We start from the raw sequence: 14483 nt of genomic DNA, 5'->3' as shown, positions 1-14483 counted from the left end.
TGATATAGTTGTTTGACCAAAGTCTTCTCAGGGGCGTAGGATGATGAAAAGATGTCATAATGTAAGTTCACATAGCAGCAGACACCGAAGGACACATCTTATACTGTAATCATGTTTAATTCGTAAGTCATTACTAAGGATATCTTAAGTATTGAAAAGGTCTCCATATCTATGGCCCAAGCCCGTCATCATAACTATGGACATGTGCTCAGTCAGTGACACCTGTTGTCAGGTATCGTTACCACCAGTCCTTTAGAACAGCGCGCCACCAAGCATGGCGCCACCAAGGAAACCAGCTGCGATGGGTAACCCAGCCCCTCCCCCATAGCCGTATCCATACGGCCTACCGTACGGTCCAGCTGGGCGCATATACCGTACGCCTGGATTCCCGAACTGTCGGCCACCGTATGGGTTGTATCCGTAAGCTCCCCTTGGAGCGTAAGGACCATGAGGTGGCTCGATGTACACGTCTCTGCCCTGACGGTCCTTGCCTAACAATTGCGGCTGACCTGTTTCCATGGCGCGTATAAGTGCTTGCCGTGTACGGAGATGTTGAAGGTATGCTTGACGTTCTTGCTCTGCGCGACGGGCACGAGCTTGTTCGCGCTCTGTGTGGGTTTGGCCAGTGATCTTGTCCTTTAGCTTGCGAGAGAACTTGTGTATGCCTGTAGGTTCACCAGGCGCCGCAGCACCCTTGCCCTTGGAAGTAGGTCGCGGAGGGAGTTGGTCTTCAGCGTCGGAATCCTCTGCTGTGAGATCCTCCAGTGTCATGGTCCTATGCATGCGAGTGTGCTTCTTACGCTCTTCGGGGCTCAGCGTGTTAAGGAACTGTTCATCGTCGTAGGGATGTGTCCAGATACTACGTGGAGGATCTGCCTTCGTGTCGACGAAGAACTGATGCGAAGTCTCTGGATCAAAGCTACGTACCCAGCCTGGAGGTAGCTCGCGCATCTCGTCCTCCATGGAGCGCCGTCGGTCGGGTGGGATGCCATTACGCTCGGTACGTGCTGCAGGACCGTCCGTGGAGACACGATGTAAGCCAGGTGAAGGGTCGGCATCGAAGATGGCAGCTTCGTAGCTGGGCGGCGGCTCGTTAGGTGGATGTGATGTCGCCATTGTAGAATTGGTAGGTAGTAGAATGTGATGAGGTGTTTTGGACGACGTTTGTGTTAGGACAATCGAGGTCGTATGTTCCAAAGGGAAGGAGTGAGTATTGTAGGAGAGCAGATTACAGGTTGTCGCAATGTATGTGAATGCAGTAGTATCCTTTGGTAGGGAAAGTGGCGCCGATCATGATGACGTCAAGGTGTCTGTGGCTGTGCGACTCGACGGAGCTACGAATAGAGCATCTCCGATGGGATTCTGGCATGTGATGCTCGCCACATTCCTTTCCCCCTACCATCCATACCATGAAGCATCATGGCTCTAGCATAAATCATGGCAAAAGCCTGGAAATTCTGCGCAGCCACGAGAGCTATTTGGGACCGTTCTGAGTGCACACCAGCCCCGTCTCTCCACCATGTGCGCCTGTCACACTGCAGATCTCTCCACATGGACAGAAGGCGCGTGTCTCACCGCAGTCTCGAGACCGACAACCGAGACCCCAGCCCTGGTTTCGGTAGTCTGAGATCTTGTATTCAACGCTTCTTGCGCATAGGTGTTTTCTGGTTCTATTGCCGACATTATTGTTTCTTGGGTCCGTCAAGCCTGACCAAGGGTACTGTCACGAGGGCACTGCGAACATATTGAACATCATCTTCTAATCCTTGAACCACAATACTTAAATGGCAGGTAGCTTTATCCCGAGTTCAGAAGAAGACAACAGCAACATCTTCACCGCGTTTGACTAGCGTAAGTTTCGCACGAAGGGCTATGATCCACAAACTTCAACACAGTATTTTCATGCTCTTCAAAGGCCAAAAAGACGCCGAGAAAACCAAATCGGTCTGGGATCACGTCAAAAAGGCTGGTCACCTGTCGATTTCCCATCATTCTCTTCTCTACCAGAGACATTTGGTCTCACGTATCCCTGGGAACCAAACCGCCCTGAGCATAATCCAGATCATTGGCAACTACTCACGAATGCTTTAGGGACGCTGTACCGGACCTTCACCGTTTCCAGTCTCCCCTTGGATAAGCTCGTGAAAGAGTGGTACCCGTTTCTCGATCATGCGAGCCAGCCATGATTCCTGTATGGAGACTATACTTCACGTATCTACAGACCAAAGCGCAAGCCCTGTATGTGCCCACGGTCGCTGTTTCTTCACCACAAATTTTACTGCGTGAGAATTCAGTCCGTTTTCAGAACTCTACAACACCACTGTCTGAGGCAAGGACTTATATCAACGAGTTCTAATCGTTACTAGTGAAGACCTTACGGGACGATCAGAGTGCCACAGTAGTCCTGGGCGGGCTTTGGGAGCCTGCATATGATGAGGCTTCAGGTACCCGAGAGTCTTGTGTAATGCGGGGTGAGGCATTGGGAGCTTACTCTAGTAATCTAGCCGCGACTAGAGTTTCCACTCCTCACACCTGAGCCTGATGTCTTAGGTGTACGTACTGACCTTCCTATAGTGATCATGAACGACGATGACCCGGTAAAACATTCTCCGGGCCCAAGATCTCATGGCTTACCTTTCTTCATTATATATCTCGTCTCCCCCTGCGGCCAGGCACTCTCCATCAAGACATAATCCATCGTTCAACACACTCCTTCGTCGAACCCCTATTTGGAACATACACGCGTACTGTACTCCAGTTTCACAACAGCCCCCCTTTCTCTATCTGTCGGTCGTTCGAACATATTCGGTTGTCAGCATGGTGAAGCTGACATGCTTCTTGTTGGCACTTACCCATGTGTCCTCCGTTCGCAGTCTGCCTGCAAACAGAGGAGCGAAAAGAGACGCAAACATAGTCATAGCCCGTGAGATAACCTTGACAGACGTCTCAGTCACTACAAGTTATAGCACAGCTATTACATCGTTGCAGTCGGTCTCTCCCACTGGCGAACCATCCAATTCGGGGGTATGTTAGAACCTGAAAAGGCCCTTGCAAGACCTTGAAGATGCAGAAACTAACTACCAGTAGAGCTTTCTGACAGGCCTTCCCTCAGGCGGTTTCACAAAGGATCCAGCCGACGGTCCAGGCACTACAACCGCCACCAAGCCACTGTGCCCCAATGAAACGCCTCTTGACCCCGGTCCCACAGCACCTTTCAACCCGGTTTCGTCGAACATCTTCCAACCCATTGCAACTGGGGCACCTCCGCAAGCCCTGCCTTCAAGAGTGGATCATCCCGTCCAGAAGCAGCATATCGACGATAAGGACGTCCCGATTCAGACCAACAAGTTTTACGCAAATTTCTTCCTAGGCAGCCGGTCTTTCTCGACGTGGACACACCCCTACTCTTTGTCATGGGATAACAACCCCAATGATGGCACTTATGGTACGTATTTAAGGCGCTGGGGTCGAGCCGTTGCTGATTTAGGCCCCTTGTTGTTACAGGTATCGCCGTTAGTCACACCACACGAGACAAATTTGCCTTCGTCCCTGATGCAAACAACACGCGGTTCTTCATCTCGCCAATTGGCATCCATCATATTATACTAACCGCTGCGGAGCTGAAGTCCGATACCTCTCTTTCGCTTGAACGCTTGGGAGCCTTCTCGACGTGGGTGAACCTGCGACCAAACAATATGCAAGGCACTCGCATCTTGATGTCTCTTCCCGTTGCTCAGGGTATGGGCATGGTGACCGCTGTCTACGATAGAGCGAAGCCCGTTATCAAAACCACTGTCTTCTTCCTTTCTCTAGACTGGGTTGAGCGGGTCAACGGAGTCACAGACAAATACCGCATTGTACTCAATGACAGCTCACATTGGCTCTTGTACGTTACATCAGACGGATCCATCGGTACGCTACCCTTCGTATTGGAGAACAGCACTACAATTTCTGGTCCCGCCGATTTTGTGGGCAAAATCCAAGTTACCAAGAATCCATCTGGCGAGGCAGCAGAAAGCATATTTGATTATAGTGCCGGCGTATACGCTATCAACGCGACTATTTCTGCGACAGTCAATGGAGCTTTCGGAAGTTACACGATAGATTGGGTCAAAGGTGGCCTCGTGGACCGACCGCTGCTTATGTATGCACTACCTCACCACGTCGAGTCGTTCGATCAACAGACGGCTGCTAGTTTAAGGGACATCACCCTTGTTACGACCACGAAAGGCTTTGCACGAGCCATCGTCGCTGATCGGATGACCATGGTGGAGAACGACCTTCCTGACACGATTGGTTTTGCTCCATGGGCTAAGAACCCCAACGCGGCTGGGGGCTCGGAGAACATCAACGTGAATTCACAGGCTCTTGCGCTTATAAATCAAGCCGGTATAGCTGAGCTCAGCCAGGACATGATCCGGCAGACATCGCTGAATAGCATGTACTATTCCGGCAAAGGCCTAGCCAAGTTTGCTACCATCATCTACACGTTGAACAGCATGACGGGCAACAGCCAGTATGCTGCGGCTGGTTTGGACCGCCTCAAGGATGCCTTCAACGTCTTTGTTAACAACACTCAACCCGAGCCGCTCGTCTACGATCAAGTCTGGAAGGGCATCGTCTCGGGTGCCAGCTATTCAGGAGACCTGGGGCTAGACTTTGGAAACACGCTATACAATGATCACCACTTCCATTACGGGTACTTCGTGTATACTGCTGCTGTCATCGGACATCTTGATCCTACCTGGCTCGGTCAAGGCAGCAACAAAGCCTGGGTCAACTCCCTTGTGCGCGACTTTGCTAATCCAGTAGCTGACGAGTATTTCCCGTTCCAGCGCTCATTTGACTGGTTTCATGGCCATTCATGGGCAAAGGGTCTTTTCGAGTCCGGTGATGGAAAGGACCAGGAATCAACATCCGAGGATACCTTCGCGACTTACGCGATCAAGATGTGGGGCAGGGTCATTCAGGATCCAAACATGGAGGCTCGCGGAAATTTGCAACTCGCCGTGCAAGCGCGCAGTATCAAAAACTACTTCCTCATGGAGGCCAACAACACAAACCAACCTGCAGGCTTTGTCAAAAACAAAGCTACCGGTATTCTCTTTGAGAACAAGATCGATCATACCACTTACTTTGGAGGAAACATTGAATATATTGAGGGCATACACATGATTCCTCTGAACCCTTCTTCCGCCTATACTCGTCGTAGGCAATTCGTCCAAGAAGAGTGGGCTACATACTTTGACAACGGACGCGCCGAACAAGTCCAAGGCGGCTGGAGAAGCATTCTGAAAGCCAACCAAGCATTATTCGACCAAAAAGCCTCGTACGACTTCTTCGCCAACCCAAACTTCAATGAACAACTCGATGGAGGCGCAAGTCGCACATGGTATCTGGCTTACTCGGCGGCCCTGTTAGCTGCGGAAGAACTTGCCACGCAGCGGGATCTGCAGATGGATTATGCTAGTCCGGAGCTGCCGTTGGGCTCTGCACAGAAGATTGAGGCACGTGGGTCGCAGGCAGTTGAGAAACATAGTACTTGGTCTTCAGGGTTCAATTGGCCTCCTCCATCTAGCACCAAACCCGCTTGGTCTTCGGGTTTCAATTGGCCTACCAAACCTGGCATTGAACCAACAGCTACTTCGACGCCTACGGAACCTGCTATGGTCACCATGGTGGCTGGTACTGACACATTGGACAGAAGAGATGACAGGAAAACCCTGTGGCAACTGGCTCTCTAGATGGGTGATTGCGAGTGTGAGATAGTTCCAGCGTGGACCTGGGCGTTTGATCTCGTCTCTGAAAGTTGATATATACCTACGCTTATATACAATACACCTAGAAATGCAAACAACTAACATGTCTTACAATCGGCTGAGTTTCATGTCAGCAGCGTCTTCCACTGCGATGTATTGTCAGTAAGGTGTGGACGGCCAAGGAAGGCCGATGGGTTCATCTTAGCGCCCTGACGCCTGCCTTCTTACTCCCAAGCTCACACTTTCGCCGCGTCTAAAATCTGCGAAGCATCCACTTTGCCCCTATTCCAGCAATGAAGTTTGTCAGGGCTTGGACAGGGAGAGTAGAGGATGCTTTCACCGCTACACTTCACCGCCTCTCGTACTCTAGTCAGGAAGATTGGTGGGGAACGGCTGGAGCGGAACAGCGTCTTCGGTCATCTACTACTTCCGAAGCTACAAAGTGCATGGTTTAAGCAGCTCTATACATTGAGGCCGCGCGTGCCACTCCTTTGTGGCGCGTGGAGAGTGGCTTGTCGTCGTGGGCTGAGCTGCGACAGCTCTAAGTGGCCAGAGAAAAGCGGCCTGTTTGTCTTGCTTCTAATTTCAGTTAAGGGTTGCGGACATTCCATCTTTAGAACAGGACCGCATCCGCCATGTACAAAACGTATACCTTGCTATAGACCAGCTCGCTCGCCTTCTATCGGACCGAATTTTACGATCGTATTCACGGGAGTACCTTTCCGGCTTCCCCGCATGTACACGAGGGAACCGAAGCTCCCGGCACGTCTTTACGGGCCCCTTTTCTCCGTGAATGCTTAGCACACAGGGACTGGTAACAACATAACATCTCTGATGCCTGATTCCGTGCCTCCTGCGACACAGTCCATCAGATACTATGTTGGCGAATAGCCGTAAAAGGATGCATGGCATCCATTCTGAGATATATGCGACGGCTTCGAGGACATCCTTCGTGATGCCCGTGCCGCTGGATGGACCGAATGAGTTCTGAATGACAGGCAAGAACACACATTCTCACCGTCTCTTGACTATGGTATCCACGCAAGTATCTTCTGGTCCCTTCGTACCAACTATGCGTTGGTCAATGCAACGCACTAACCTCCGAGCTTGATGTTGAGGTTACGAAGTAACGTGGATACTTCTGACGTCGGAATACGAGACGTTGAAATATATAACCACCACGTCTTGGTCTCTGCCCCGTTACTCATCCCACCAATTTCAATCAAACGGTAACCACAAGAACAACCTACTACAACCGCCGTCATGCACTTCACGCTTCCTCTTCTTGCCCTCGCTGCTTCCGTCAGCGCCAGCAACCCCATCGAGGCCGCTTGGAACGTCACCCGCTCCTACAGGGACATCAGCCAGCAGGTCGTAGCCTATGACCTTACCGCAGTCTTCGTTTCTGAGGAATACCCCAAGGGTCTTGAGTCCAAGTGCAGCTGGTCGCAGAAGGGCATGCAGTTCAACGTTGTATGCGACCCAGATACCTTCTCGGTTGAGCCCCAGACAGACGGCAGTAAGTGCTCTTTGAACCGCCGCGCGCATGCACGCGAGACATAGAACTAACGTTGTCCGTAGCTCTGAAGATTCAACAAACCATCGAGAAGCCCACCGAGCAGGTCGTGTACGGACAGGGCGATGTTCCCGCCAAGGGTCACGTCGTCATCCCTGTCACTGCGCGTGTTGCTTAAACAAGTTGAAAGAATGGGAGAATGGAGGATAACGCCGAAACACTTAGGCATAAGCGAGTTGTAGAAAGCTAGAGTAGAAACATCTCACAGAACCACGATAAGGTGTTTTCCGGAATGACTGGACAGAGTTTCGTGATGCTTGATGACGATGTGCACGTGCAGGCCGATGTGTAGCGTCACTGACCCCTTCCTGAACCAGCCACGACCACTCCACACACGAATGTCTCCCTCTTCGATCGCCCTCGCATTACTGTCGCGTCATGAAGGACATGATATGTTTTATGTACGTAGATTGTAGGACATCTAAGAAAGATAGAAGATGACGTAGGTCTTCAGCCCCGCACGGGGTGCGGGGAATGCCAGAGGTCACGATGACAGCCACAAAAACGTCCCGCTAACCTATAAGGCCTCTCCAGATTATGCTTGACGACGTAACACAGCCATTTACCGGCAGTCAATTCACCCCGGACGTTAATTTAATCGGGGCCGGGTAGAACTAAGAACATGATACATGCTACCTAGATAACTACCTATGTATATAGCAGAGCTCGAGTCTCGGATTACGAGCCTTAGCCAAACTTGTCGACATATCTCTGCCAACCTCTCGGGATCTAGTTCCAGTCACCTACAAGGCTCTTCCAAAGGCAGGTTACTTCTCAAGGACTTCAAGGCTGGCCACTGCCGTATAATGCACAAGTTGATGCAGGCCCTACACCATCATCTGCATCCAGCCTATGAGATTTTGTGTGCTGACTTCTGCCCCACATTCAATCAACCACATATCGTAGGGGTTGCATACTTCACTGCAGCCCACTTGTGAGGCTGAAGATAGCATTTCCCTCAAGCTCTTTCGACTAATGACGTGGCTTTATTTAGGGGAGGTAAATCTCTCAGGCTTTCTCAGTTGCGTTTCGAGACTGCATAGCCTACCACAATACATTTGTAACACATTCAGTTACTCCCTATTACCGTGTAAGAAATGAAGAGGTACACTGCTGGCAAGTACATCAAATCGGATGATGCACTCTATGAGGTGCTCCACAAGAAGCACAGTACCATCAGTAAAGCGGACTTCGAGATCACAGTAAGTATATCTCCAAGACCAACTATCTCAAGCTAACATTGTATGTTATTCTCTAGCGTAGAGGAGATCTATGGTCGTACAAGGCGCCGGAACAACTTACAGCGGACGAGCTACTGTCAGTGGCCTTATCAACAGTTACAGTGCTATGAAAACGCTAATATGATACAACCAGACCCGCTGAGACCCGCAATTGATTTTGGGATCAAAGGCCAGGCATACAGAACAGGCACTACGATCGGATGATGCGTTTGCCCTGCTGAGATCATGCAAGGCTGAACCTTGGCAATTCGATAAGGTCGGAATTTTCCCCGCATATATCTCCTGCATTTGTCGGTCTCACAAGAATCTTTGTACTTCACAACCGCATCTGAACCTTCTCCTATAATCTGAATGAGGAACATCTAACCACTCGACTTGCATTGTCAACATGGAATTAGCTGTGTTTGAGACACTCCCCAGTCTTGCATGTTCAACAAATCTCCCATCGGTTGAGGTATGGGACTTCATGTGGGCAAGAAACTCAGGTTGGTGATTCTGATATATGCCAACTTGGTGATATTGACTGACAGCTCCAACAGATCCTGATTCGCAACTGAAGCATATGCAGACAACCGTGCTGTCAGATATCGCGTCACTCAAAGGTCACCTGACCCGCCCCCGTGAAGAGCGTACCACAAGGATCATGTGTGTTTATAGATCAAGTCTGATGATATGCGACTAATTATGTCTAGTGCCATGTCTAAAGCTTACTCTTGGGCACCTTTTGACATACCGAAGGAAATGCTGCAGGAGATAATTGCACAACTCGATGTTACCCCTGAGATCTTACCAGTTTTCTTTTCTTTCCGACGACACACAAACCGGCTGGAAGAAGCGTTTTCAGATAGTATATGGGTTTCAACTTCAAAGGATTTTACGGGTGAGTTCTACGTCATGACCTCATTCGTCACTTTGCGGAAAGTGTTGCTGATGCATGGTAGAATTGACCTATCTTCTCAAATATACCGAGACAAGGAATTCTTCCGAAGCAAAGGCCGATTGGTCAATACGACAAATTGGTGTCTACCACCGCTACGACCCACATGCTATGCAGAGTACATGGATTCTTCTCTTTCCCACTGCCGACTCCAGCACCCGAAGAGATCTAGTGAACGAGTTGAGCTCAACTTGCGATATGGAACAGACAGCATATCATCCGCTCTCACTTCATGTATCTCTGATGCAGGCGCGTATACATAACTGGAGGTTGTATGTTAGTCAGTTTGAAAATGAGGTTTGGGAGCTAGTTAGACTGACCACGTCCATTTAAGATATCTTTGCTGACCGACACAGGCAAACCTTGCGTTCACCGTCGACTTTGAAAGCACAATGCCGTTCCAAGATGCTTACAAAGACATCTCAGACCTTCACTACATTGAGACCAGACTGGCAACACTTCCTCCTATCTTCGATGCACAGCTGGAACTCGTTGGTCAGCTGGATAGTCTTAACGAGCAGTTCTTCCATCGAAGTCAAGTCTCCGAAGAAACATGCTCAAAGATGAAAGAAACTCTTGGTAACCTGCGTCGGCGGCTTGAAGCATATAACGCCAATGTGGCATTTGTGCTCGGCAAGATACGAAGCACTACTCAACTAGTAAGTTTCCGATTCACTGGCCAAGCCTATCATAGCTCATCAGTCAGGTGTCGGATACTATCGACTTGAAGAGCCAGCATACTACAGAAAAGGTGTCAGATCAGATGTTGATACTTAACAAATCAGCAGTTGAGGATGGCACATCAATGAGGGTTATCACAGTTGTAACGCTTGTATATCTTCCATCCACTTTCGTGGCTGTATGTGAACAACTCTTGCGCTTGCATTTACCTTACTGAACACCTACCAGACATTTTTCGGCATGGGATTCTTCGCCTCAAGAGACGATGCCGGAGTACATTGGACCTCCTCACCCTACGTGTGGCTGTTCTTCGGATTAGCTATACCGCTGACTTTATTGACGCTCGGGTATTGGAGGTGGAGTCTCAGTCGTGCAGTGCGGTCAAGGACGATGCAGGATCTGGTTAAGTCGGGCGCATAAGTGCGATCTTGTACGATCCACCATGTGCTTACGTAGTCGAGCTCTGTACCGCGATACGACGCGAGTAAATATATCACAAAGATGATGTGATTTGCGCTAAGACTCAAAATCAAGCTAGTGGAGGATTGAAGTTACATGTGTTGACACGATGGCCTCGCGCTTTCTGACTCTTCGCGAACTATGGTTCACAAGCACGTAGTAATGTTAAAAGAAATTAACTAGGTACTCCAGCTACGACCCTGTTGTAGATCGGAAACAGTAAAAAGGACCATTAAGACCTAATCAAGACTAAGCGAGTAAGGCGTTGCGTTTGTGGTACAACGGCCCGCGTCATTAGCGCACCAGTAGTAAGCCCAAAAAACAAACAGTCGTTGCATAGGTCCCTCTCCCAGTCCATTTTATGCATCAATCAGCATTGCGACTGGGGATTCCACGCATAATACCCGAAGCGGAAAGCATAGCAACGATAACGATCTGCTTGACCCTTGAACCTGGATGCCAAGCTGACCTTGGGGTGCCAAGCTGACCTTGTATTCGAACAAGAATAGAGGGCCTGAGCAAACGGTGCCTTGACCAGCATGACCTCACCCAACAGTCACTATGTACGAGCCGCAGTGGGAGCGCGATGCGCAGAGTAGTCCTCATGATGTAGAAGACGCGATGTCCGATCGTGATACTGCTTGGAAATTTCCTTTGAGTAATTCTTCTGGTGTTCTCTTGCGACCTCACGTGGCCACGTGTGAGGGCTGGGTGGCGCGTGTGTACGGCAGGCCGCAGGAACCCGCCCATGCGTGAAGGCGCCGTAAACCTGGTAAGGACTCGACGTGATCTGCCAACAAACGAGTGCGCCATTATTTCGTATTGACACAGTGATCTTGAAGCTTCGGATGGATTGTTGCGTAGCTATATATACCGCTTGTGCCGACTGAATATCGTGGTAGCGCCAACCATGATGACGACGATTGTCCCTGACCGAGGTCGGACCTGCGTCTTGATCCACCTTGCGCCCGGACCCTACTCCGTCATCCCAACTATTTGGGATGTTTCATGCATCATCCTCTCCGACACTGCTTTACAACCCACATTCGTTTCTTTCCTGTTCTTCCTGCGCTCACAACTCTAGAGGGCCCTTGCGACCTACACATAGCTGTCGCCGGCCTGGTTGTCGCAAGCCACAACCCGTCCGTTCGTTTCTCAATGCAGCAGTCACGCAACTACTGCAACTACTGCAACTACTGCGCGCAGAACAGCCCGTGTAGTCCCAAACGACTACAGCCTACCACGATCGCCTGATTCGCCCCTCAGAATACACCGCTCCCGCGCTCCGAGACGAACAGTCCCGCCGCCTGTCCGTGGCTTACCGTGCGCCCGCTACCTCTCCGCCCCAACCCGTCGGCTCGACGACGGACATGAGCGATAACCTCAAAACGTCACCTCCACCTGAGGCAGAGTCGCAAAGCGCTAGCCAAGATACCACATCTCTCCTCGAAAAAAGCACGAGCAGCGCAACTCGATACGCGAAGAAAACAATCGGATTTCCGTGCGTGTTCAGTCAGAGTCATGTCTTCTGCTTCATATGCCAGTACATTATTGGACCAGACCTCTTTACCATTGTTAGCCGAGTGTTGGAAAGTACAGGTACAGGCCGTACACTACTGGCCCTGTTCGCTTTGGCACTTCTCGCATTGGTAATCAGCCGGGGTCATGTCCAGATGCTTCATCTTTGGCCCATTCAATCCAACACTACAATCTTCGCACAAAACTACGTCGACCCTTGGCTTGGAATTGTCATAGGTTGCCTTCCTTGCCTTATGTACAGCTGCTGGTACGTTGGTTTGACTGTACAAAGAACCACGCTTATAGATGCTCTTGGGCTCGGCAGAACCAGCGACATCTTCACCAAAGCTATCACGTTTGCCGTTCCCGTACTTTTCGCCCTGATCCCAAACGAGTGGCTCAGACATTTGCAGGGTTGGCTTGTGGCAGTCAAGCTCCTGATCGCCTCCGCCATTCTAATCATAATGTTCTACGTTAATGAGTCTATTGCATACTCGCAATCGAGGTTGGTGTCACGCGAGGACGCAATCTTCTCCGGAGATCTGGTACACAAATACATTACCGGAACAATGTATGCAGCTTTTATGCTCAGTCGTATCTATTTTGGTGTGGAGACTCTGTCTTCCGTTGCTCCCGAAATGACAGTCGAGTCACCAGGACTACACGAATCTGATGAGGGATCTGTAAGTACGATGTCACATTGTTTGGATAAGTACTAACTTTCGGCAGTCCGTACAGCAGATGTTGCGTGTATATAAAGATCGATTGACAACTCCGACTACGATCGCCTTCTGTATAGCTTTGATGCTATTTGCCGTCACCGTCACCGTTATGAGTGAGACTTTCCAAACCGCGAACAGTTTGCGGTCTCACCATGATGGACGTCTGGACCTTGCCGATTCGATTCTCGTCACCACTTCAGAAGCAGCATCGGGGAGTCTAGCATTTTGGATAAAGATTCTATTTATCGTCCTTAGCGTAGGGACGGAAGGATTTGTTCTCCACGCTGCATCAAGAAACCTCTACTGGATGGCAGTAAAATTCTCGGGACGAACCGATGGCACCGGTTATTCTGACAATAGAAGCACCCGACTTGGCTTCCTCTGGTCATGGCTTTCAGAGAGAAAATCTGACCAGCCGTGGGTGTCGGTTCTGTCTTTGACGCTGTTGCCACTTGTGCTCTTGCCGGTTATATGGGTGTATCCAAGTGCTACAGTCGTTGTGAGTATTCTCAGATAAGATACTCAGCACCCACTGACACTTTCCAGATTTTTCGATTCGTACAGGAATTCGTATGCTCTGGCACGTTGGTGCTGTGGATGATGCGAGCTGTTGTCAATGTGCGCTTTCACAAGTCGTAAGTTCAACACCCCATTTTTAGAAAAGACGTGTCTGATGATCATGTAAGTGTGCGAAATGATCGCATATTGTATGTTCGCGCTGGCATACCAGAATCCATCTTGCGGAACCACGAAAACGACCAATACACGCTACCTTGTGCTTATATCGCGCTTATCTTGAGTTTCCTCATTCTTATTGGTGGCCACTATGCAAGGTACTGTGACCACCCCACCACAATACAGCTCATTAGCAGTGCGTTTATGGTAAGCCGACATCCCTACCTTATACTCTCCACTGGCTAATTGGATAGGCGATCACGTTCGTATGCGCTTACACCTTTACGCGAAATTTCTATCCTGTCACAGCCGATCAAAAGGCTGGGATGCATAGTTCGGACAGTGGTATTACGGAGCGGCTAGTCACCAAGATGTGCGGTGCGCGCACCGGCAGGTATGCCGAACATTAATGATAATCAAGTTACACTACACTTTCCCATCACTGATGGTCATTGATCGAAACTGATGCAACTATGCATGTTGTGATGAACACGAGCCAAGACTTCATTGCATTGCTTGAGCTTTTGAAACCTCTGCACCTTCTTCGCACCTTACTGAATGATCGAATCAGCCAACTTCTTGTCTCAGTTGTATGATGCATTTTGACCGGCTTACTCTAATCCCCTTTGCGATCGAGACAAATGTCCAAAGCTGGCGTCAGAGTGATGTGTACCGAGGGTCCATTGTGGTAGCTGATCAACAAAGTCTCGCGATCCACGATGCTCGCTGCATCACGATGCCGTTCAAAAACTTCTTTAGGGATCGATGATTTCAACAAGCCAAGCTGCCTAGGTTCTCCCAGACCCTCTCGAAGATTAATTACATGTACACTCAAGTTATCCTTTTGGCCTAAGAGCACAGCGTAGTAGTCATCTGGGGAAATCAAGACGGCTTGAATGTTATCCTGGATATTGA

The 14483-nt window shown here is 49.8% G+C and overlaps 5 protein-coding genes across 5 annotated transcripts; 4 read left to right on the top strand and 1 right to left on the bottom strand.

The window, feature by feature from the left end:
- Positions 1–252: 252 nt before the first annotated feature.
- GT037_008742 (uncharacterized protein) lies at positions 253–1116 on the bottom strand (the record flags this gene model as incomplete). The annotated part of the gene is made up of 1 exon (XM_038933789.1): positions 253–1116. One exon carries the CDS (start codon positions 1114–1116, stop codon positions 253–255), a length of 864 nt encoding a protein of 287 aa, XP_038783754.1.
- A 1701-nt stretch (positions 1117–2817) lies between these two features.
- GT037_008741 (glycoside hydrolase family 81 protein) lies at positions 2818–5744 on the top strand (the record flags this gene model as incomplete). The annotated part of the gene is made up of 3 exons (XM_038933788.1): positions 2818–3024; positions 3088–3445; positions 3505–5744. The coding sequence occupies 3 exons, from the start codon at positions 2818–2820 to the stop codon at positions 5742–5744; spliced, it is 2805 nt and encodes a 934-aa protein (XP_038783753.1).
- Positions 5745–7022: 1278 nt separating this feature from the next.
- On the top strand, positions 7023–7453 carry GT037_008740 (uncharacterized protein; the record flags this gene model as incomplete). Its single annotated transcript, XM_038933787.1, has 2 exons — positions 7023–7278; positions 7341–7453. 2 exons carry the CDS (start codon positions 7023–7025, stop codon positions 7451–7453), a joined length of 369 nt encoding a protein of 122 aa, XP_038783752.1.
- A 979-nt stretch (positions 7454–8432) lies between these two features.
- Positions 8433–10614, top strand: GT037_008739 (uncharacterized protein; the record flags this gene model as incomplete). The annotated part of the gene is made up of 10 exons (XM_038933786.1): positions 8433–8537; positions 8594–8652; positions 8746–8783; positions 8933–9061; positions 9116–9221; positions 9269–9456; positions 9518–9822; positions 9870–10172; positions 10220–10372; positions 10423–10614. 10 exons carry the CDS (start codon positions 8433–8435, stop codon positions 10612–10614), a joined length of 1578 nt encoding a protein of 525 aa, XP_038783751.1.
- Positions 10615–12023: 1409 nt separating this feature from the next.
- On the top strand, positions 12024–13978 carry GT037_008738 (uncharacterized protein; the record flags this gene model as incomplete). The annotated part of the gene is made up of 5 exons (XM_038933785.1): positions 12024–12854; positions 12901–13392; positions 13440–13528; positions 13580–13775; positions 13823–13978. The coding sequence occupies 5 exons, from the start codon at positions 12024–12026 to the stop codon at positions 13976–13978; spliced, it is 1764 nt and encodes a 587-aa protein (XP_038783750.1).
- Between the last annotated feature and the right edge of the window lie 505 nt (positions 13979–14483).

This window comes from Alternaria burnsii, assembly GCF_013036055.1.
Source record: "Alternaria burnsii strain CBS107.38 chromosome Unknown 744, whole genome shotgun sequence".
NCBI lineage: Eukaryota > Fungi > Ascomycota > Dothideomycetes > Pleosporales > Pleosporaceae > Alternaria > Alternaria burnsii.
The sequence above is the reverse complement of the archived record's forward strand: the minus strand, read 5'-3'. Positions and strand labels throughout refer to the sequence as shown.